This window comes from Alligator sinensis, unplaced genomic scaffold (genome assembly GCF_000455745.1).
Source record: "Alligator sinensis unplaced genomic scaffold, ASM45574v1 scaffold505_1, whole genome shotgun sequence".
Classification (NCBI taxonomy): domain Eukaryota; kingdom Metazoa; phylum Chordata; order Crocodylia; family Alligatoridae; genus Alligator; species Alligator sinensis.
In genome coordinates this window covers 1,369,849-1,394,278 of record NW_005841940.1, presented here as the reverse complement: position 1 = coordinate 1,394,278, position 24,430 = coordinate 1,369,849, and the positions used below count along the sequence as shown (strand labels likewise).

General features: G+C 43.9%; 1 protein-coding gene across 2 annotated transcripts in view; it reads right to left on the bottom strand.

The window, feature by feature from the left end:
* Window positions 1-23,075, bottom strand: part of SLC5A1 (solute carrier family 5 member 1) — a 33,334-nt gene extending 10,259 nt beyond the window's left edge. For both annotated transcript variants that reach the window (XM_025199321.1, XM_014518168.2), the window contains exons 1-10: window positions 22,726-23,075; window positions 20,429-20,500; window positions 12,257-12,361; window positions 11,336-11,395; window positions 9,978-10,082; window positions 4,358-4,463; window positions 4,015-4,095; window positions 2,541-2,761; window positions 1,352-1,487; window positions 508-615 (exon numbers count right to left, since the gene is read on the bottom strand). In XM_025199321.1, coding sequence (XP_025055106.1) covers window positions 508-615; window positions 1,352-1,487; window positions 2,541-2,761; window positions 4,015-4,095; window positions 4,358-4,463; window positions 9,978-10,082; window positions 11,336-11,395; window positions 12,257-12,361; window positions 20,429-20,500; window positions 22,726-22,812 — 1,081 coding nt within the window. In that variant the 5' untranslated portion in view covers window positions 22,813-23,075. The remainder of the gene's footprint in view (window positions 1-507; window positions 616-1,351; window positions 1,488-2,540; window positions 2,762-4,014; window positions 4,096-4,357; window positions 4,464-9,977; window positions 10,083-11,335; window positions 11,396-12,256; window positions 12,362-20,428; window positions 20,501-22,725) is intronic.
* Between the last annotated feature and the right edge of the window lie 1,355 nt (window positions 23,076-24,430).

Here is a 24,430-nt window from a genome sequence, read left to right as displayed (position 1 = left end):
CCCCACCCAGATCCCAGTTCTTTAAAATTAAAAAGCCCCTTTTTTTTCTAAGGGCTGGGAGCTGGGTTGGGTGGGGCAACCATGGGGGGCCTGGGTAAGCGGGCGAGGGTTGGGGGGCTCATGGCCAAGCCCCCCATGCAGCATGGGGCAATGGGGAGCAGTGGGGATTGCACCCCTGCTGGGCAACAGCTGGTGAGTGGGGTTTTTTTGTTGTTTTTTGTTGGGGTTTTTTTTTTGTTTGTTTGTTTGTTTGTTTTTTAGAGCTGGGAGAGTGGGCAGGGGATGGGGCCAATTCGAAGATTTGGCCACCAAATCTCTGAATCAGATTCGGCCGAATTGTTTTGGGACAGTGATTTGAATCACTGTCCCCCAAATCGGCTGAATCTGAATCCAAAGCGAATACTAGCCGCTTTGTACAGGCCTAGAAGCGAGCACCCTTAACGACCAGCCTTTGTAACCTGGCCGCTGCAACCTGCACATAAAACACTAAACCAGGCACGATCTTACCGTTTGGCATAAGTTCCACCACCATTTTTGGATAAGCAATGTTGGTACAGCCGACAGGGGTGCCACAGTACCGCTGACATTCGGAGGGCACAACACAAGCCACCACATCTGAGGAGAAAATCACAAGACAGGAAATGCCAGGGGGGGTTCTATCAGCAAGTTATCCAAAAATCAAGAGAACTTCCTAAATTCATCTCTGAGGAAAACCATCAGTTTGCTTGGTACCATCCTGGGCCCTCCGTTGGGGGAGGAATCCCATTTCTGTACCATTTATTTCCTGCCTGAAGGAAAAGTAGAAGTGCTATATGTGAGAACATTAAAACTGCCCTGACAGAGCTGGAAATGGGGGCAGGATTGAAGAATGCAGGTGCTGTACAGGGCAGCATCAGTCTGAATCAAGAAAAAGCCCCCTCCCATTCTGCCCATCTGCTCTACTGCCTGCTGTTGTGTACACAGCTGGGTGTGGAAAGGAAGACAGCCTGGCACTATGCTTACACTGAACCAGCAAGCATGAGAACTTCAGGAACCTCCAGGAGCTGGGAACAGCCCTTGTGGTGACAGAAACTCCATCCCTCAGCCTGGGAGCAGAACATCAGTCATGGATGGGGGTGGTTTCCCTTCACTCAGTCAAAGCAGGGATGCTGTGACCAGTGGAGAAGTTGAGAGACAATGACAGCATTATTGAACCCTGAGCAGAGGGAAGGGAAACAGCAGGTGTCTTAATGATCTGGGTATAGAGAGCAGAAAGGGGGAAGGAAATTGGAAAGGAACAGAGAAGACAAGACCAAGGGGCACTGAGACAGTAATGAGAAGAGGCTAAAGGGACTTGAATGCTTGATCTTACCTGTGTACAAAATCCGACTGATCATCCCAGGCATCACCATCAGGAACATCGGCAGCAGCTTCAGGTACCCACACATGATACAACCAGCCTTTACATGGGACATGTTCTTGCCGGAGAGACATCTCTGGACAATAACCTGTCAATGACACATGGACATGAAACACTCCAGGAAAGAGCTTTGTTACGCAGCCTGCCAGCTGCATCCAGATGCAATGATGCTCTTTAATCTGTGTTCCAGGAAGAGATCTAACCATTCCTCCTTAACAAAAAAATAAAACCCTAGAAGGGAAAAGCAGATGCATCACATAGATAAAAGTAACAAATACTGTTAGTCCAAAATATGTTTCAAGTGTAAAACTCCCTGGCCCAACATATTAATAAGCTTAGTAGGAATCAATAAAAGGATTACATATTTGCAAAAAAATGCTAAGGGGAGACGGTTACCCTCACTAGCATGCAAATATAGGTAATCAATCCACATGATATGGAGCATAGGTAGATCACCCTGCTAGGGGCTGACCAAATTCCTCACCCATTCACACAAGCCAGACAGTACTTCACAATTACAGTAGTACATATCCCCGTCTCTCCATATCCCAACATAATCATTTTGTAGACTGTGTAGACTGCTATGCCTACAGAGGAAATGGAAGAAGGAAAGGGGAAGGTCGTTCAACCTGAGGTAGGATGAGGAGAGAACTCAGCAAGTATCAGTAAGTATCTGCTCACCGTTGTATACACAAGAGATTAAAACCGCACAAATAGGAACTGTACACAGGATAGCTGGATAGGAAATTACTTTAACAGACTGACAGAGGTCCTTTTTAGCATGTAGCTAGCCTATTTAAGAGGCCTATCAAGATGCCCATATTTGAAAATTGGACACTCAAGTATCACAAGAAAGAGGGAAAACCATCATAGAGAACATATCTCTACCCATCACAGTATGTAAAAGGGCATGCACTTGTGCGCATATGCGCATGCGCGCACACATGCACGTTTCAACATAGTAGGGACTGGATCTGAATCTAAAAGCTGAAAAGAAAAGTAACTTTGCTCTCAGGAGATAACAGCTACACTATGGCAGTCCTGTGTGGGGGAAAATACATTTAAAAATAAAGATCCACGAGAACTGGATTTCAGATTTTAGAACACACTGAATTTCCCAATCCAGTAGCCTTTACATTACCTGATCTGTGCACCAGTACCACAAAGCAAGGATGCTCAAACCAAAGATAAGCCCTGGCCATGGCAGGTCTCCATTGATGGGATCTCGGAAGATGTGGAAGGAATCTGCCCGAGGGGTGTAGCACGCTGGGTTAAGGGTACCATTTGTGTATGTGAAGTTGGTTGGAATTGCATTCATATATTTCTCAACAAAAGCATTGTAGCCTCCTACTTTGTCAAATGCTGAAAAACAGAATATAAGACCATTGATAAAGATGTTAAATGGCAAAAGTCTCTGATGGAGCTGAAGAGTCCAAGAAGGAAAATTCATGCTATGGGTGCCATAAGCCTGCCCAAAATTAATCATTGTTGGCAGAAAAAATTAAAAAAATCCCCAGTGTATTATGAAAGCTCTCCTAACCAAGGTGTCAGCGTGAGTGGCTTTGCTGCTCAGACCACTATAGAGGAGCTTTACATCACTCTGCCTGACTCCACTCTCCTTCCCATGTCCCATACTTAAGCTTTCCACTTTGAACAACAAGCCAAGGTGAGAGCCGCAGTAGCATAGCTAAGGGGGAAGGAGGGGTGCAAAAACAGCAATTGCTGTGCTGCAAACCCAACTGCTGTTACCACAGCTGCTAGCAGCATAGCTACTGATGCTGCCCTGCGCACTGCTAAGGCCCATGGCTCACAGGTGTCCAGAGATGCCTCTGAAGAGGGAAGAAAATTATGCTTCCTAGGATTCCCTGTGATTATTTCCTTCTCTTAGGAACACAGAACTGCAATGGACCTCTCAGGCCACTGAGCCCAGGCCTCTGACTCTGCAGCGAACCATTTATCCAAAAGTCTAAATTAAGCCTCAATTTAATTACGCAGGCTAGCTCCTTAAAATATGGCTCTATTTCATAGTATAGGCCATATTTTAATGCATAGATGGGCCTGTGGACACTTGCCCTCCCATTCTTAATCACAGAGCCCATCTCATCTGTCATGGGCAATGGGGGCAATGGAATGATATCCCTATGGCAACTACAAGACTAGCTTAAATATTTAATGTATTTGAGATGTTTTAATGCAATTTAGCAGCTAGAAACAAGAAGCAGCTGTACCATGTGATCAATCACCTTTCTGCTTAGCACTAGAAATTCATGAGCTAGTCTGACACACTGTCCTACTATAACCTTCCTGAAACAAGTTACCTTCTGGACCTCTCAATACTTGCAACAACTCTGCCTCACCCCTCCCCACCTCCATACACAAAATATTTTATCCTTATGTGGGATGATGTCATGAATTAATTGTTGCTTTGGCAATGCAATCATGTGGATGACAAGAAGACTTGGCAATGCTATTGTCCTCTTCCAGGCAAATGCACAAAAGCAGCTGCAGTGCTACAACTGGCGACCTGATAGGACCCCACAATGCTGGATCCACTTCACTGGGACAGTAGGGCACAAGGTGTATAATTCTGGCTCTAATTCACCCAATTTACTTACCAAATCCCATGAGAATGAAGGACCCCACTAGCATGATGAAGGTCTGCAAGGTGTCTGTGTAAATCACAGCTGCAAGGCCACCTAGAGGCAAAGAAAAAGCCAAGAATAGGTGAGCTCTTCTGAAGGAGAAAGCCTCAGTAGGAATCACCTCGTTGTACTCTTAAACAGTATCACTCTCCCTCTCCCTCTCTCTCACACACACACACACACACACACTTATACACAAATCCAAATCACTTTCCATTCATATTTTCATTCCTTTCTCCTCTCTTCTCTCCCCTTTTCATCTGTCTGCATCACTCAAACTCATTTTGAAATTTGTCAGGCTGTTCCGTGCACTCACCTGTGATGGTATAAAGACCAGTAATGGCCAGCAGTATAATTATAGCCAAGTAAAGGTTTAGGCCCATGGCCAGCTGGATAAATATAGCTCCAGAGAATATGTCAGCCTAATAAAAAGAAAGGTGAAAGTTTAAGGAAGGTGGAGATAATGGGAACAATTCTGTTGCTCTAACCTATCCCTTCCCCCAAAGAACGGCACAAAAGAATAAAAACATGTGCAGAATAAAAAGAAAGCCCATCTCCTTGGTCTCCAAGGACACCTATACACGACGGAGCTCTGCTCTGATGTGTCCTAATTAGCACAGGTTGGAGCAGACTTGATTAATCAAGTCTGCTGCAAGTCTGCTGGAGCATGCTAATTAGTGCACTCCAGGAGCCTCCATGTCACATGTACTCAGTGTCCCTGCATTTCAAAATGGCGGCAGGGGAGCTTAAACCTGCATTTCAAAATGGCGGCAGGGGGGCTTAAAGTAAAAGTACCCTTGCTGCCATTTTGAAGTGTGGGACGCTGAATACACATGATGATGCAGGCACTTTAATTAGAGCGCTCCAGCAGACTTGACTAATCTCTGTGAGCCACTCCAATTAAAGCGCCACCCCCCGCTGCACCCCAGAGCATGTGTATAGGTGCCCAAAGACTTGTCTTATTTTAACTGCTGGTCTCTCTCTGAAGTTCAGTGCCCAGAAATGTGGCTACAATTCATCTTAACCAAATGTGACTAGTCACCTCTCCACCCCTGTGCATTTACGTATGGGGAAAAAACAACAAGAAAGCACTTAAACCCCAGACCATGTGAACACTGATGCCCACTGACAACCTTTGTGTCATCCAGGAAGAATTATGTTCAATGACCCTTCCATTTAGCGATAAGCTACAAGTCTCTTCTCCTAGCTCCACACAGATACGTGCAGTACAACTGGTACTGGTAGTTTAGGACAACACCTTATTTTGCACAAGTTCAATGAATGCCTCAAAGTAACTGACTTGAAGGTGGCCTGCTACAAGGACATTTAGCTCTTGTAAGAGAGATGAATTTTCAGCTTTAGGATTAACACTTTATCTTGGAGGTTAGTTAGCTAAGCAGCTCCTGAGGATGAGAAAGAATTTGCCTCAGTGTGGCGTCCCCAGATGTGACATCAGGCTGGCGTACCTCAGTCCAGCTCATGCTGTACCACTGAAGGCTGTTTTTTTGAGGGGTTTGCAGCAGTGCAATCAGCTGTCCCAGTGGCAAAGAGACTGTTATGTGGGTCAGACAGTGCAACCACAATCAAGTCACTGAGTTTTTGCTTCAAAGTCACTCATTCACTTTGGAAAAGCTCACCTAAAATCCCAAAACAAGCACAGCTAAAGAGGGGCTTTAGCTGTCAGCTCTACTAGAGGTCACAACAGCAAGTATTGAAGTAAAGCAGGGAGGGCCAATCCCATATTGGATCAAACCAAGGATATAAGAGAGGCTGTTCTGCATGCAATAATGTTGCTTATCACGTTTCACCTTTAAAGCTCTTTGATGTCCATAGTGTATCCTCACAGTGAGACTAGGAACTGGGTACTACTCCATTTTACAGACAAGGAAACTTAAGCAGAAAATATTTCAGTGGCAAATCCACTCCACACCACCTCTAGCTGGGTAGGTGCTAGAGGAAGAAATCCTCTCCTGCCTACCCCTGAGAAACTACTTCATGGCTGCTATTGCAATGTTGAGACTGCAAGGCCTGACACCACCTCAGCACCACACTCTGCAGGGTGAGGAGCACACATGAGGGCCAGCCTGGCAGTCCTGCTCCTTTGTCAGCCATTGCCCACTGGCATGCAGAAAGCTGGAGTGGAGCAGAGCAGCACCCACACAGGGGAAATGTAACACAAGCACAGTCCCATTCTTAATTCTCCCCCACCTTCGCAATCAGTGCCCAGGGAGGCTGGGCCAGGATTTCCCAACAAGAGACTCAGAATTAGGACTAAGAGACCGGAGGTTTTAGAGCTTAATCCCATATGCTACTTGCTTAATCATCATCTGCTGTGTGTCTGGGAGGAGATGCCTTCTCGACCCTCAGGTGGCCGATCAGGTCATGTCCCAAAGTGCACCAGGTTTATTTTTAGCATTAGTTTAGCATGCATATCTTTAAATATTAATGGCTATAAAATGATCCCACTGGGAAATATGCAGTTAATTATTTAACATTCCGAGTGATACCTTAACTCCCTTGGATTTGCTGAATTACCTTTGACGTTCACCTTTCCTATTCGCAGTTAGATAATTTACTACTGATATTTCCTTGTTTCTTCATTAACTCTTTTTAATGGATAGCATTCAAAGCTTATCGTTATTCTGAAATTAGTAAATGTTTTTCTTGCACTGCAGGACTTCACACAAGAGCCACGCACAAATACGCAGGAACTCCTAGAGAAAACTAGAAGCGACGTTGGTTGTAGCTTCAATGACAACTACTGTTGTTAACAGTAGTTAAGACTACTAAGAAAAACTAAAGGAAGTTAAGAAAATGCCACAGTGCCTTAGGAGATTCAGATTTTGAATTCCTTCAGGATGTGAACAGCAATCAGTCACTTATATCGCTCATTAGATAGTCTACACCATCTTCTGGCTCAGCTTTGCTACCTGTGGTTCAGCTACACTGTTAGGAACAGCAGTAGCATCATGAATAGATAGCAGTTTCTTCAAAGCAGCTATGGGCACAACTCATGCAGACGCTCTCTAGCCCCATCTCCAGTGCTCTGCTTCCACAGAACATACCTTGGCTTCAGGAACATAAGAGATTGTGGCTCTTTCTGGGGAGCTGGTGAAGGAGCTGCCAAGCAAGACAAGAAAGGAATAAGAGCGCATAGAACAGAGAGGGAAAAAGCGAGTGGGTAAAGAGAGTCACAGCAGGAGCTCTGCATGGCGACACACAGCAGACCCATTACTAGTCTGTCATAAGAGAATGGAGACTGCCAGAAAAAACACAGGAACCAGTGCAGCCGAGTAGTCATGGAACGTACATAGAGCCATGCACCCTGGATAAAGCTCTCACAATCACAAACACGTGGCATGGAGGAAGCAACACAGAAAACAGGTACCCTGAAAACAAGATCTTATACTGATGTGTAAGCCTAAATTGCAGTGGGTGTCACCATGACTCAAATTGTTAGGTGTGTCAGGGTAACCACAAGTGATGAGGAAAGTCATCTTCTGGTGGTTGGCTGGCAATGATAGTAACAGGAAGGACAGGGAGGATCGGCAAAGGCGGCAGCCTGAAAGCAATATGCAAATCTGTGCAACCAACTGGTATGTCTTGACTCAGATTTTTGAGCAATGCTATGTCTCTAGCACCAGACGGGAAGATTCCTACAGAGCTTCTTGGTATTTGCATGCCACCCTGCGTACGTCACCTGCCTCAGTGCCCGTACGGAACTGTAGATGTATTCACATACTAAATGAAAGCGCTAGTGTGCAGATAGTGGGATCTGCTGCCCTCCTCTGTTTGCCTTATTCCAGGTGACCTGTTGGACTGACAGGCACTTGCCATGGCCACGGGCACAGTTCTGTATGCTGCCCTTGATCAGTTAATTCTGTCATGGCAACAGGCACCCCACCCAGATGAGTTAATGTGCAGAGGTCACAGTTGGACAAGCTGTAATTGGAGAGGGGCTCAGCTATACTGGCCCCATCATAGGCTGCTTTGTTGTGTTAGCTGGGCAGGACTGAGGGCATCTCTGATGGCTACTGTAACTCAGGATGAGAACACTCCTCAGCCTATAGTCAATTAATTCAATACACTGCTGCAAATCATCTTATCCCTTTGACTTCTCTTTACAAGACACAACCCTTTTTTCCCTGCTCCAGTGCTCCCCACTTGCATCTTTCTCTACACTTACACCACTGCTTCTGCACCTCAATGTATATGCTTTACCCAGTGACATCACTGCAGGATTTGGCCCCTTAGTGATCACATTGTTACTTGTTACCCTTGGCGTACCCTGCCTACATCTCTGCTGCCTTTCCACCTACGCTCCCTGTCCACTTCACCCAAACTAAACTTTCTGTTGCACCACTTGCTTGGCATAATTTTGCATTTAACATTCAACAGCTATCCCTCCTTTATCAGGCAGATCCTGAAGGCTTTCCTATTCTGTGTAGCTTTTCACCTTCCCATCTTATTCCATTGCCTAAGAGGAGGGCATGCCTGCTGGAACTGACAGAAACCCCCTAAGCCAACTCAGGTCACTTCAACTGGATATCAGGGGAAATTTATATATATTTAATAATATTTAATAATATTAAAATATTAATTAATTAATTAATAATAATATATTTAATAATATATATAATCTAGAATATAGTTAGCAAACTGATGGCCTTTTCACAATACAGCAAGAGATACAAGTTCCATACTAGGATTGCAAATCAGTTATCTATCTGGATTCATGCCACATCTATTGGAGCTGATAGAATAATATTATGCTCTGTGTTGCAAATGCTAGATTTGTGATTACAGCTGCACATAAAACCAGTTTTATTGACTGCTGCTCACTGAAAGAAATGCAAGAGCAAACCCAGTGTGTGGACTTCTTCCAAGTCCCAGCCTGTTTAATTTATAATCCTTGTGAGGGTCAGTTATCACAAGGGTGTGAGATCTGAGAGCAACTGTTTTACCTTAAATTGCACTATTATCACTCAGCTCCCATTTGGGGGGCAAAGAGTAACCTTGCATAGCAACTGCAGGAAAACAACAGCCCCGGGTCTGCCTGGACTCTGGACTAGGCTGGAGCCTTGTTAGTTTCAAAAGGTGTGGAAAATCATAGCTCCCTTTACTCTTGCACTGCACCCTCCTGAGATGCACTTCATAGCACCAGCTGATCAACAGAAAGGCTCTCTTCTCTTTCCTTCTCACTCATTCCTCCCTTCTCCTCACATTTACCCACTCTCTTTTCTAACTGCTCCTCATTCATTCTCTTCTTTCCACAGTGCTAAAAGGTTATTGTTTATGGCAGAGGAGGGTAATGGAAAAGATGAAGATGAAGGTGAGAAAAAAAAAAACCCTCACACTCCTTGAATATGAAAGGGTCTTGGTTTCCCCGGCTTGAAGGCAAAGAGAATTATAAACTTAAGATGGCAAGGAGGTCTATTGCCCAGATGATGCTCAAAACAAAGTGTGGATGGGTGATCCTGGGAAACAAGCAGCAGTTGTTACCCTCTGGAGAAGAGAAGCAGAAAAGGGGGTGACACAGTCTAATAGCTTGCAACCTTCTCATTAGTCTCCATCACTGATTCCTGAAATGGAGTATACGGTATGCAGTACAAGACTCCCACTATCCCGACCTATTCCAGAAGGAAGCACATGTGAAAAAGAAGTCCTAAAAAAAAAAAAAAAGAGAAATCATAACAAGCATCTAGGGAAAAAAGCTTCCCCTTGGATATTCCAGAATTTCCACTACTAAATGGAAGTGACAACATGGAAACACATTTTTACCAGCCTAAATTAAGCCAAGGACACTGAATGAGAACCAAATGAGCCAGGCACGTAGAAATGGGTCATGTGTGTGCGCAGAATAATTTAAACTTGAGCTTCTCTCTCTCAGGCCAGTATACAGCAGAAGTGGGGAAAACTGGAAAAGTGTAACTCACCGAGATCTTGGTGAAAATATAAAGGAGCAGAGAAAGCACTGACAGGTAGACTTGAATCCGTTTGCCACCAAATCGCTTCCTGAGATACTCCGGCATTGTCACCACCTGTGGAAAGAGAGAATTCACACTATGGCAATGTTTCCCAACCAGTGTGCCATGGCACAACAGTGTGCTGTCAGAAATTAACTGGTGTGCTGTGGAACTTTGCCATGGCAATGAGCTACAATAGGTATGAGGATAGGGAAGGTCTTAACAAGTGTGCCATGGAAAATTATTATTAATTTAAGTGTGCCTTAGGCTGGAAAAGGTTGGGAAACACTGCACTAGGGGACAGACAACTTCAGATAGTTTCTGCTGCCCAGATATTACAGAAATGGGGGCCCCAGAGGTGCAGGAGGAAGAAATAAACCTGCAAGAATTGGGAAGAGACACAGAAGAGGGCCTTTGTACATGCCACAAAATTGGCCTTTAAAGTGGCTTAAATGCCCTTTTGCACCACTTTAATGGCATTGCTGTTTGTACGCTCAGCAGTGTATTCCACTTCAAATTACTTTGGTACGTAGCGAGATAACACACCTCCGAGGTGCTTTAGTTTGCTACCTAACAAAGTGCTACAGTGCACGGAGTGCTGGAAGCCAATGTGCTTGGGGCTTGGCGGGCCCCGCACAGCTCAGGGGCTGTGGGTCCCAGTGACAGCCTGTGCAGACAGGCTGCACTGAAGAAAGGAAAAAAAAAGTTAAAAAAAAAAATAAAAAAAAATCAGCAAGCCTGATTTTTTTTCCTTCCTGGACCCTGCCTGCCTGAGCTGTGAGGTGGCCCAGTGCTTCCCTCTGCAGCTGCAGCACCCCCCAGGACTGCCCAGGCCAGGTGCCAGTGGGCAGGTGCTGCCTGGGGGGCTCCCGCACAGCTCAGGGACTTCTCGGCCCACCAGCAGCTCACCTCCTCCCACCCCCAGCTCCCCAAGCCTCCTGCCACCAAAAAGGCAAGTAAGGATTGGGCCTCTATCCTTGTGTACATGCCATGGGGTTTTAGTTCAGTTTAATTCTCCCTAAATTGATGCAGTATTTTTAAAAACCTACCATTTCAATTTAGGGAGAACTAAACCAAATTAAAACCCCGTGGTATGTACAAGCAGCCAGAGAATTCCCAATCTTCCCCATGCAAAGATCTCAAAGCCAGAAAAACCTCCTTGTCCAAATACATGTATATGTCACTGGTACAGATCATGCCTCCAACTTGCAAGTCTCTTGCCATTGAGAATGGTTTTCTGATGGTGCTAGACCCCACACACAATAGGGTGAGAAATAAATAGTAACACAGGGTACAAAGATAGGCAAAAAATATATATTTGTGCTTACCCCAGCCTTGATGTAGATGGGTACAAACACCCAGCCAAGAATGACCACAAATACCAGGGCCTGAACAAAAAAGATCAGCTGAATTAAGCCTCTTAACCTCTTACCAGCGCTCCCTGTTGAAGCCAAATATCAGGCTGCATGTTAATGATACTGCTACAGCAAACAGAACCATGGCCAGTGCAAGACCCTTGTCCTCATTCCTTCTGTTCTGCTTGCATTTTACAGCTGAAACTCAAAGGGATGGGATCCTGACTGTAGTTAAGTCAATGGGAGTTTTACCACCGACTTGAAATGGGGCTAGGATTTCACTAGAATCCAATAGAATCCCCCAAGGAAGTCTCCACTGGGACTTACTGAAGTATGAAGATTGATTCAACACTTACCCTTTGCCTATGTATGGGGAAAATACATATGCAGTGTCTCAGCACAGGTCTTAAGAGTTTCAGTCTCTTGCAGATCCCCTACCAACACTCAGCCTGACTATAGTGTGGGCTCTTGAATTTCAATCACTGCTTTATCTAGCTTTACTCAGTAAAGATCTGTGAAAGTTAAAATGCCAGCAGCCCTCTAGAGGTTGTTCTGTACCCAGCACAGAAATTCTAGGGATGCCACCCATGTCCCCTTTTCCAGTCCCTTGATCCAGTCTCCCAGCAGCCACCACTCTAGGAAACATTCTCTCCCCAAATGCAAGTATGCTTTGATCATCTCTGCCAGCCAGGATGTTAGGCAGCAGAGTTTCCCTCATCAGATTAGCTTGCTTCCATACTGCAGCAGACTAAATAAAGACTGGCAGAGAAGCCATTACTTCTTGCAGAGGCTGAAGATCCAAGAGAAAAACTATACTTCCCCCATCACCACCAGGGTCACAGTAACCTGCTCCCCCAGGCTATCAGGGGCTGTTGATGTAAATGTGCCACTTACATTCCACTCGAATCCTCCTGTGGCAATTCCAGCAGCTGCTCCTGTTCCTGCCAGGCCCACAAAATGCCCACTGCCAATGTTACTGGCAAACAGAGAAGCACCAATCTGAAAACAGAAAGAACATGAGATCTTAGCTGAGTTCTTCGAGTCAGGCCCTGGCTAAAACGGCCACTCCATTTGGAAAAATATCTTGGGAACAAAACAAAACTTGCTTAGCTGTTGTCCTTTCTGTCCATCTGTCGTTGCCATGGGATCCGAGTGCTTGGCAGCCACCACCTCCCTGACAGCTTTGAAGACTCCCTCCCACATCAACACACATGCACACAAATGTAACCATCATATTTGCAAGCAACGGAAACCAAGTAGGATGTTGCATATTAAATCAGCCAAGTGGACACTGCTAGAGGATAATACTCCCTTCCTCTCCTAAAAATAAGCATGCTGCATGTTGCTCATGAATCTCTGCAAAACTTCATTAACTGTCATCTGGGTGATATATTCCAAAATGAGCAGCCAATGCCCTTGGCCAAAGCCCTTGGCAGCTTGGACTGATGTGATATGTTGACCCTGCTCCAGGAGTGATTCTAGCCCACATCAAGAAAATTAGATATAACCAGACAAAAGATGCTTAAGCCATATGGCCAGCTTGCATCTCCAGTGGGAGATGCACCCCTTTTGGCGATGGCTTGCTTTGGTCAAGGGAACATTAAAGCATTATTGGATTGGATTAAAGCGTTAAAGTGCAAATTAAAGCATTATTGGATTACAGGAGATGGCACATACGCAAGATCAAGATTATGCCTAAAATCTCATTCTTCATCAAGTACTGCAAAGAGACAATGGGAGAAGATGGAGAGAAAAAGCCATGAACATAATTTCCCTGAACTGAAGCACAAAACTGTAATCTATTATAAGGTCAGGAACTGACATATCTGGGTGTGAGAAACTTGAGTGGGAAAATACTTTGAGATGGACTTGGATACTGCAAGCAGAGGATACACAGGAGATGAAGTGGTTCTGAGATGAAAAGGGAACTCTTATTTGTTTTCAAATCCTATAAGAACAGCAGAAAGGATAACTGCAAAAAGAGGAGAGAAGTAAAGAAAGAAGGCATGGTGGAGGATAGCTGAGCTGAGCTCTGCTGAACAGTTTCTCCCACTCTTTGGTATCAGATACAATAATCATAGCTTAAATGTACTGAAGACTTATCATGATGAAGGATCCTGAAGTACTTTAAAAATACATATAATTCAGACTGCGCCCAGAGTCACTGTATGCGATACACTCTCCATCCTCATTCACTAGTTGCAGTCAGTTGGACTAAGGTTCTACAACCCTCGTAAAAGGGAGAGCAATTCACTATCTGCAAATGAGTGGGAAGTTGTAGTGCCCCAATGAATAAGAAGTGGGGAAGAGGCAAGACTTCTCATTCTTTTAGCATTATAGGAAATCATCAGGCATCACAAAAAATAAATTATCTTTCTAGGAGCACAAGCAGTCACACCCATGTCCTCACAGTGCTTGTTTGCAATTCCTGGGGATAACATGGGGCTTTCAGCATAGAAATTAGACTCTGAAAATTAGGCTCATAACTAGTTAATCCATGTGAGAGCCAGAAAGGCATTAGCAGCCTTTGGCTCATGCTCCTTAATGACAAGATAGCTCTCTCTCCCACACTTTAAATGCAAGATATATTCTGCAAGTAAAACTAAGCACAAAACATTATAATTTCTTCCCCCATTCTCACTTTTCTTCCTAGCAATCTTATGCTTTCCTCAGGCTCCAGTACTTTTGTGAAAGGACAAATCTCCTGGACTACCAAATTTCTGCTCTGCTTACTCCTGGAGTTCCTCATACTTTTCAAATGGCAATCAGCCCTATCCTGTTTGTGACATCAGGTATTTCCACAATAATGTTTTGTGATATAACAAGCACTTAATTGTATTAGCAAATGAGTCAAAGAGAAAGACTATAAAGAAGATTAAGAGGGTGAATTCCATCACCTGTTTGTTCCAATAGGAATGATTTTTGATGCAACACACAGTAGTGGTGAATGAGTCAAAGAAAAGGATTGGATAGATTATAAAAAAGAAAGCCCTTTCCTGAGGCCACAAGGGCAAATTCATTGCCCCCACCTACACTTAATCCTGGGTTTTCCCTTCACTGTTCCACCCAGACGTGGCTATGGAAATTAATTAAATGCTATCTTCCTCTAGCTCAGTGAGTATGTCCAAGTAATGCAGTTCTCAACCAGTATGGGGACATTGCATTCCAGTTTCTGGGAAGCTCACAGCATTCGCAAGGTCAGTGGGAATTACGAATGTGCACACCACTACCTAGAATCGGACCCAATAGGACATGCTTAGTTTTCACTGGACTCAGATGCCACTTCCTTTAGCAGGAATAGGAACATGGTCTATAGGAGGACAATAGTAACCACATTTTTAAAAAAAGGAGGCAATAGTCTCATCACCAGTAGCCATAGATTACAGCTGAGGAGGGAAGGGTGCTGAGCATGTATGGATCTTATTTATCAAAACTTTATTTTTGTATTTGGGCAGAAGGCTGTGTCTTGGTTTCACTGCTCTGTCAGCTGTTGTCCACTGCTTCACCTGTGGATGAATTATTAAACCTCATTCTGAGTTATTAGGAATGCAATCACTAGAAATGATTAACTACATTATTCTCCAGTTCTCACTGAATGAGTTCCTGCTTCTGGCCTGAAGGCTTGAAATGCACCTTAAGCAGCTCTAAGTAATGAAAGCAGCCAGCTAAGGACCCAGAAAACTGACCGCTCCAAGTAGAATGGTGGGAGTGCCTCTGAACTTGGGTTGTTTGTCTCGAGTGAAACTGGGACTGTTTCTGTGCAAACAGATTTGTATTTTCTTCATCAAACTTCCAAGAAAATACACAGCCAAATGGAAACCCATGCAATCAGGATAACAAACATGAAGAAGCAGCAGTGTAAGCATATAAGTATATTAGCTTCTGCTTCTATAGTTTTTTGACACAGGGAAGATCCACTAGCACGTACTAACTATAAATGTAATCTAAAACCATGTTTTCAGTGATTTATACATCCATTAATGTACATATATTTATATAAAGTATTTATACATCTTTCACACTGAGGTGGGGGGAAGCTTTTTTTTTTTTAAACTCAGAAGTGTAGAAATATGTTGGCAAGAAGAATGCACTTCATTCAAAAGCTTGTCTAAGTCTATTCCAACCATGCAATTGGTCAAATAGAAGATATCACCCACAACAGCCCTTGACTCTCCAGTCCTTTTGTAAATTGTGGCAAGAAAAGCTACAAGGGGGTTACCTAATGCTTTGCAGTACCTATTATAGCTACTCTTATTAAGCAAGTGCCTAGTGAGTTCTGCTTAACCCTTGCCATTGGGATTTTTGAAGGAGCTAGACTCGCATAAGCTGTTTTAAAATGTCAGCCTTGTTCTAGACACAGATATACTCAACAGCACTGAGCCTTAGAGACCTAGAGAGAAAGTAGGCCTTAACCTTTGGATTATATGAGATAGGACTGAATACTGAATTCCCCCAATCTGAATTGATAGTGCCTGTAATAGATCCCCAGTTGCAATAGCCAAAGGATTCTGACCCATTTCCCAGATTGCTCCATATTACCATTAACATCTTTCCTTCCTTACAGGTGCAGTATTGCAGTTGCAAGGCCCTATGTTATTAAGAGGAGCAGTCAGGCCAGTTTTTTTTATGACCTTGCTGACACAGGTAAAGTAAGTCAGAGGAAGTGGTTCTCCTCACTTCCATGCCCTTGCCGACTTGACCTGAGGTTCATATTTTGTATAGGACGTGGAGCCCTGTGGACGCAGTTGCTTAGCTGCTAAGGGAATTCCAAGGAAACAGTTGTTTTTACCAGTTTGTGCATTCTCCACCAGGCAACTCCATAACTATATCTTCCAAAGGATGGGCTGAAAGCAGGAAGGCTCACAAAGATAAAGGTCAAACAGGCAGGGGGGAAAAGGATGAAAAAAGAAAGCTATGGTAGGAAAAGGGAAGATGAAAAATGAGGGAAAGGGAAAGGACTGCTAAAGTTGAAAGCAGAGGGCAATAAAGTGAGATGGAAAGGGAGAGGTTAGGGCTAGAGATCCAAGAATATTATAACTTCTCTAAAATCCTTTGACAGGTCATTTTTGACAGGGGTTTGGTTAATCTAACTGAAGGCTGCAGGTAGATTAAAGTTACAGTTCATTTTCTCTGTGTTATTCATTAATCTATTCCCCTACTATTTTCATTAACTTTTTGATCAGAAAAGTCCTGATTGTCATTGCCCCCCTTCCCGCCCTAAGTCTCATGGGACTCTGTGAATCCTACCTTTTGTGCAGCAGCCTAAGTGAATACATTCTTGGTCTCTGGTGTTTGATCTTTTCCTTAGCTCATGGTGGGTCTCTGTAGAGGTGACTACTCTTGGGTAAGGATACTGCTTTCTTTATTCTACTCCTTTGGGGCACACACACATACATGCGTGAATCCCCTGCTCTCTGCACCTTTAGCCACTCTGGAAAACCTACAGAGTGCTTAGTGCCATCCTGTGCAATGATTAATTTCTCTGCTCAGTATCTCTTCCAAAATAGGAGAAATCAGTTCAATTTCAGTTTAATACATGCATTCCTCTCCTTATATTTCAAAATTACTATTCACTACATTTTTCCAGAGGCTGTATTGTTCAGCTATTTATGCCCAGCAGCCACTACTTTTATGCCGTTCTAACAGTTATTCCTGAAGAAGAGCAGATTAGGGTCTATTGTTTCTTTGTGCACCAAAGTACCCTTTAATGTAGTTGATGAGCAGAGATATGTCCCCACACTTTTACTGTTGTGCATTTTTATTCCCAGGGCCCTGTCAATACTGGGTGATGTACCACATACCAAAGATATCAGAATACCGGTTTGTCCAGTATCAGGTAAAACCCTCACTATGTCCATAAGACAATGCAACACTTTCAGCTGTTATCTGACTGAACTCCTCACCCCTCCAGCTAGCAAAAGAAGAAATAATTCAGTGTCCATGGTCCAGGGTTTCATAGTTAGCTTTATAAGAATGCCACAATCAGCTTTCTGTATTTTAAGAGACTTTTAGAGCCATGTGCGCTCTTTCGGTACATCTATAGCTGGTTGCCTAAAAAAACAAAAAGTTTTTCATTTAGGATTGCTCTCGGGGTGCTTAAAACAGGACTATGAGAAGCTGCAGCTTTCATTACTGATGGAAATGCACCAGGACAGTCTGTAAGAACTTGATGTACAGGACCTTCACTAGCTACTGAAGTTACCGAATCCATTTCATACTTAGTACAATGTCACTACAAAAGCATGAATTGGGCCCACAGATTGGATGGAACAACCTCACATGGACCCAGTTTTGTTAAATGTTGGGCACCACTAATTTCAATTGACATCAAGATTTGAGCCAAACATTTGAAGCAAAATTGGTAGGTTCTGCCCAGTGCAACTGTATTTTCCCTATTTTGCTAACCAACAAATCATCTGGCTTGTGCCCACACACAAGTATCAGAAGCAGGATTTTACCTCCCTTCTTCTGATTGCTGGCTCTCATCTAACCTGCCAGAACACAGCTTTCTTGCAATGACTATAATCCCTTTCCTGTTCTTGTTAGGAATAAATCCTGGACAAATTGTCACCGACAAACATCCATTTATGTGGCGTCAACAAAGCAAAAGAACAATTCACTGTCCTGCTCTCTCCTCTTTTTACTCTCCCAGCTTATCCTTGAGGCCACTGAGTATAACAATATAGCATGTTACAACTGAAAATATACAATGGGAAATGTCTTGGAAGGGTTTAATTGCTTCCTCCTTCCTTATTTGAGAAAGCAACCAGTCACATCAGCACATCTCATCACCCTGAAAGCAAAAGTAGCAAATCTGATAAAATGTGAAGAGTGTGTTTATTTGGACTTCGGAAACTCAACAGTTCCTGGGCATATCCTCAGGTCATAATCACACTTAGCACAGCCCAAGGATGAAAGCAGGAAGTGGCATTTCTTTGTAATCACATTATGTAAATAACCGTTCTCAACACTATGTTGGTTTTTATTTTGTTTTATTTTTCTAGATTTTTTTCTTGGTTTCCTAACCCCAGCCATTTGCCCTGGGTGACCCGAGTCCTGCTCAGACTAAAACCTGTAAAAGTATTTTTTGGAATCTCCTTTACACAAGATAAGATCTCCAGGATGGTATGCTGGCATGAGTATTTAACTTCAGGGCTTGAGTGTTTGCCATTTCTGTTTTTCTCTTTGCTACTACCTGGAAGGATGAAGAGAAAGATTTGTTCTTATGTTCTGGGAAGGTCCCTAGGTGTTCCAAAACGAGGGATTAGAAAGATGGTTTTAGAATGCACAGTGGATTAGATCCTCTATTGCAATAAACTCACAGCATTAGGGGAGGCAGAGATAACCCTAAGAGATATTCCAGGAGCTACAAAAATGCCCTCTGGCCTCTGCTATGCCTCCCACCTGAAAAAGGTGTGTGGGTGATGTTAAACACTGGGGGATTCCCTGCACTGGGGGAGTTTCCAGCTAATTCTTGCAGGCTGACCCTTTAGAGTGAGGACCTGGCTCAGGGATTTTTCTGCATGCAGATACAGGCCTAATTCTCCACTGTTTTATAATGTGTCCTCACCTCCATCTGCATAAGAGTCCTGTTTTGTTGTCACTGTTCAGGGGCATAAACATTTACCAGGATGAAAAGCAGTGGAGAATCAGGCCCAGGACATGTATTGTCAGGATCAGACAATGGCAGTGTTATCCTGCATCAGTCCCTTCATTCAATCGATCAACAATTAGCTGTATGTTTTGTAAAGAGGAAAACATTTTCTTTAAAATAATTCTAAAATTCTCCCTTTCCAACTGATTTGTACTGGGACCTGAATTTTCTTAGTCTTAGCCTATCCAATGAGATCATCCTTCTGCTGGAAAATACAATGCTCCATCTTTTAAATGGCAGCTCTAATTCCACTGAAAGGCAGGCAACAGTCTGAAGCACCACAGGCAGTGATGTAGACTTCTGTAAACTACTTATAAAATCTCTGTATTTTTATTTCTCCAAGGCCCCAATCCTGCAGCTGTGTAGATTGGTAGATCCCTGCATCAAGTCCCACTAAAATGGAATAGTCTACCTGCATGGATCTGATCAATGGATTGGAGCTAGGTATTGTAACCAGATTTTTCCTCCAAGGCAACCTACAACAATAAACACAAAAGTCCCATGTTAGTGACACCCAGGCAAGGCATCACATTTGAGAAGGTTTCTAAGCATCCGTTTAGATCAGTTGGTTAGGGTATCGAGCTAAGGCTGTAAATTCAAGCCCCTTATGGGCCACAAGATCTTTCCTGCCTCAGGCAGAGGGTTTGATTAGATGACCCCTTGAAGTCCCTTCCAGCCCTACATTTCTATTATTTTATGATCTGCAAGGAAGTTTCATTTAAATAGGGACAGGGTAGTCTGGGAGGAGATGGCACTGGGCTTACTCAGGAGACTTATCAGGTGCAGTTAGAGTAACCTTGAGCAAGCCACTTCACTTGTGCATGACTCAATTTTTCCCAGGCCTAAAGCAAGGACAGTGATACTTGCCTTCCTCTGGAAAGCATTTGGGCTCTATGAAACAAACGTTCCAAGTAAAAGTTAGGTATTATCTTCAATATAAACTATGACCTATTCACTTATTTAAAATGTTCCACTGTTTTCTCCATGGAGCAGTTGACTTCATGAAGCAAAGGACTGCAGTGCTTAGCACCAAAGCGATAGAACAGCCGAAGAGGCTATGCCTCCACATCACACCTCAGCATGAGTCAGACTCTTAGTAGAAAACTTTGATTGTGTCCAAAAGAAGTCTTAAAACACTCAGTCACCTGCAGCATGGAGTTAAGCATGAACTAACCTACCTGAGCATTTACACTACTGTTTGCAGTGTGCTTTGTGTTGCTGTGGCTGAATTATTACAGGAACTCCTAAATAGTCAGATTAAACCTACTTCTTGCTTGTCTACAGTATACTGCAGTCACGGCACTTCCTACAGCTTCTAAGCACCCCATTGCTATGTCTGGATTGGAAGTATAATAATATTACCTGCACACACACACAAAGACATACATACATAGTACATAATGAAAACTCACCGGCCACCACACCATGCTCCTCCCTGCCAAGAAGAATCCACCCACTGTTCCTCGGTTGGTTGAGTACATAGCCTGCAAGACAAAATGATTAGATACATTTTGAACTACATTTGAACACTTCAGTTTTCATTATGGCTGGCCTGCAAAACCAATGCTAAATACTGGACATGTTAAAAGACAATAAGAACATGATGCAAGAAACACATCATTATACCAAGGGTTATGCTTGCAAACTCATATAAGCACTCCTTTCAGGCGAGTAGTCTCCTTGATGTTAGGCCCCCAAAAAGCCAGTGTTGCAGTAGACAAGATATAGCCAGCCTCCTTTTTCCTCAAAGGATGGACCAATCTTCTGTAGGAATCTGCTATCCAGTTCTGATGATATCATCAATATACCCATGCTCCACTTGTCAGTATTTCTGCATTTCCACAGAGTGGACAGGTAAGAATGATAGCCCTCAATCTCATTTTAGATCTGACAGGAATGGATTTTACAAGGAATTTTCCTCAAAGTTTTAACAAGTCTTCATCCAAAGCCATTTGTAAACAATGTGTTCCCCATGCTTTCAAAAGACCTTGGTTCCTGCCCATACAGGGGGCATATCTGGGCCAAAGCAAGCCAGATCCCTGATCCTGATATAGAAGCAAAGAAGTAAATAAAACCCAGTTACACTTCACTACTCAAAATAGTTGAACCAATATTTATCAGCATTGCCAGAGAGAGGCAACCTTTCTAATATCTGAATAGCTTTGAAACTGTAGTGCCTCAGTGTCCAATACGCCTCTTCTGCTCCTGGGAGTTCAGTATTACAGAGGTTAACTACAAACTTCGAGACAGATTGTGCTTTAACACCCAAGCCTGGCTCCCTCCCCAAACTGCCCAGTATCCTGGGGGAGGGTGTATGCTACATCATTCTTTAGTGGAGACTTCGGCTCATGCTTGGAGGGAAGGAAGGGTATAAGGCACAGAAAGGTCTCCCATATACTCTGACCCTTGACAACCACTGAACTACTGCTTACAAAAGTTTATACATCTTTGATTTAGTTAGTTTATAAGGTGCAAACCTACCCTGCCTCTTGCCAAAAGAGTACACCAGCCAAAACTAATGGCCATTTTGCATCACCAAAGTGGTAACCAAACACTAATGTGTGTCCCTCCATAGTTTATCACGTCTCAAAACTCTTCCAGGCTGCTCAAGTGGAAGATTTTGCCTGCCATTGCCTACTTACTCTGCGACATGGCCTGTGAGGTTTTTTGGAGGTAGCAAAGGCCACTGAGGAAGGAGCAAGTTTCCCTGACTCAGTCCTTTAGCTGTCAGCTCTTTTCTCAGAGAAGACAGTTTGAGTTCTCCTCAGACAGGATATCTGTTCCCGAGAGTGACACTCAAGTGTTTTCCACTAAAGCACCATCATAGCAAATACTATCTGCCCTCTACCTTTGAACCCTGCAGTATCTAGAGTTACTTTAATGGGGCAGTATCTCTCCTTTACCTGTTAGGTGCAAAAATATGTATTTTTTCAAAGATAAGTCACAAAAAATGACTGATCCACACTTCCTGGGCAAGGAGGAGGAGAAAGAATTTTACTTGGACATTAAACAAAGATGACCACAGCACCAGCAGCATTTGCACTAACTGAGGCTGGGTCTTCCTGCAACCATCTGCCTGTGCTTTCGATTCATTTTGCATACATCCTGCAGCATTTCCCAGTGGCCATCTGCCACTCCATTGCCATTCCATGACACCTTGACTTCCATCCCAGTCACAATTACTTACAACACAAAACAGTACTTACATGACCTTCCTATCCCAGCAGCCCCCACTACAATCTCCATTCATCCACAGTCTCCATTCAGCCCACTGCCCACCCCACTATCACACACACTCTCAAGGAAACATCCTCTGCTCCATCGTATTAGATCTTATCCATCCACCCCTACTATCATCCCATTCCTAGTTCATTTCCCCCTTCTTCCTTACCAGGACCTTTCTCTAGTGCAAGCCCCATCTATCACCCATCTCCCTGACATCTTGATACTCCCCCCCCCTCTGCCCTCAGCCTAAACGCCAGCTGTCCTCTCTTTGAACTATCATCTTGCCACCATCACTCCTACGCTCATCCTCACCCCAGGGACTGATCTCCCCAAGGAAATGCATCATAATTCCAACCCATGCACCCTCAAACCATCCTTCCAAAGAAGCAGCAGGTAATTTATACAACTATAACTTCAGTTTACAAAGCCATTCCCTTTAAACTCAATAAAATATTCTATGTAACAAAAGAAAATCCAAACATACCCATAATCCCACTGCCAGGACTACCACAAAATAAATGACTATGACAGAGATGTCTGCAGGATTATTGATCTTGTAAGTGGAATCCATTCTGCTTGCTTTTCTGGTTCCCTTCTTTCTTCTCTCCTTATATTTCGTTTGCAGACTTCAGGTTAATGATAAACTTCCTTCGCCCCTCTCCGTCTTGTATAATATATAACTTTGATTCACTTATTTCTATCAGGTACAAGTTGAAACTGGTACTTTTCCTTGATCTGTGATTTCCTCCAAAACAACTGTTCCCTGTTGCAGGTGCGGCAGATCGCAGAGCCAAAAGTCCTGAGTTCACTTTCCCTGCCAAAGGTGCTCAGAGTTTCAGCACCTAAGAGCAGGTTCATAAGAAGGCGTGAGCAATGGAAGGAGTGGCTTGCCCACAATAAACCCAGTGTATTCACCTCACTGCTTTTGAATACTCCTTTCTGGAGCTGTTGTTCCTGTATAGCTGGTCATGGAACACATTGTTCACTTGAGGGCAGGATGCTTGCTAATTACCAACCCCAACGGAGGAGTGACCTGACACAGGGAAACCCCAGGGGTTCAGGAACTGAGACTCCTCCTGTGCCATTCCCTATCCCAGCATGAATAAACACTAGAGTTGCAGCCCTATATTTCTGAGTAGAAGGTATTAGGAAGCTGCTTTGATTTCTTACATGTGGACATTTACTGAGATGCATCTGAGATACAAAGCTGAAATCCAGAAGTGAACCCTTCCAGAGATTAACACAGAGAAACTAGCAGAGATGTCAGACTAACACACCTAACTACCTCCCTCTGCCTTCAGAGTTTGGGATGCTCAGATGTAGGGTTTGGGATCTGCCTACTCCGACTACCCACATAGCTCCACTTCACATTCGAAGGACCCCAAAGTTCAGTGGTGCATGGATTGGGACCCATCTCCAGTGATTTATTCATTCTTAGACTTCACAATTAGACCAAGCAAAATTACCTGACAAATGGGAACTCAAAGATGTGAGGCTAACTGCAACTAGTTCTCCCTCAATATGACAGGAAATCAAGGGTCTCAATTGGATGACTCAGGTGCCTGTACACCAATGAGGCAGTACACCTCCTTGGAGACTGACATCGGCTCCAAGAAAGAGTGGCTTGAAGCCCTCTGGGTCAAACTATTGGCGGGGGGGAGCATGGTGAGAGAGACCATGCTGTAGGTATGTACTACAGACCACCAAACCAGGGGAGGAGCTCAATCTGGAGTTCTCTCAAGAACTTGCAGAGGCCACTCACGCACGGGATATGGTCATCATGGGCAACTTCAATTACCCAGACGTGTCTTGGGAGGAACACTCAGCTAAGCCGGACCAGTCACATTGCTTCCTGACCTGTATCAAAGAGCTCTACCTGACTCAGGAAGTGCACAGGTCAACCAGAGGTATTGCTGTCCTAGACTTGGTCTTGGCCAAAGGAGATGGTCTGGTGAGTGACTTGAATATAAAGGGTAGCCTGGGCAACAGCGACCATGAAACCATCATGTTCACTGTCCATTGCAAGGCAGGCAAATCAGTTAGCAGAACTGGAGTTCTGGACCTCAAAAAAGCAAATTTCAACAGGCTCAGGGCAATAGTAGGGGAAGTGCTGTGGGACCATGGACCAAAGGTGAAAGGAGCACATGAAGAGTGGTTGTTCCTCAAGGACACAATTCTCAAAGCACAAA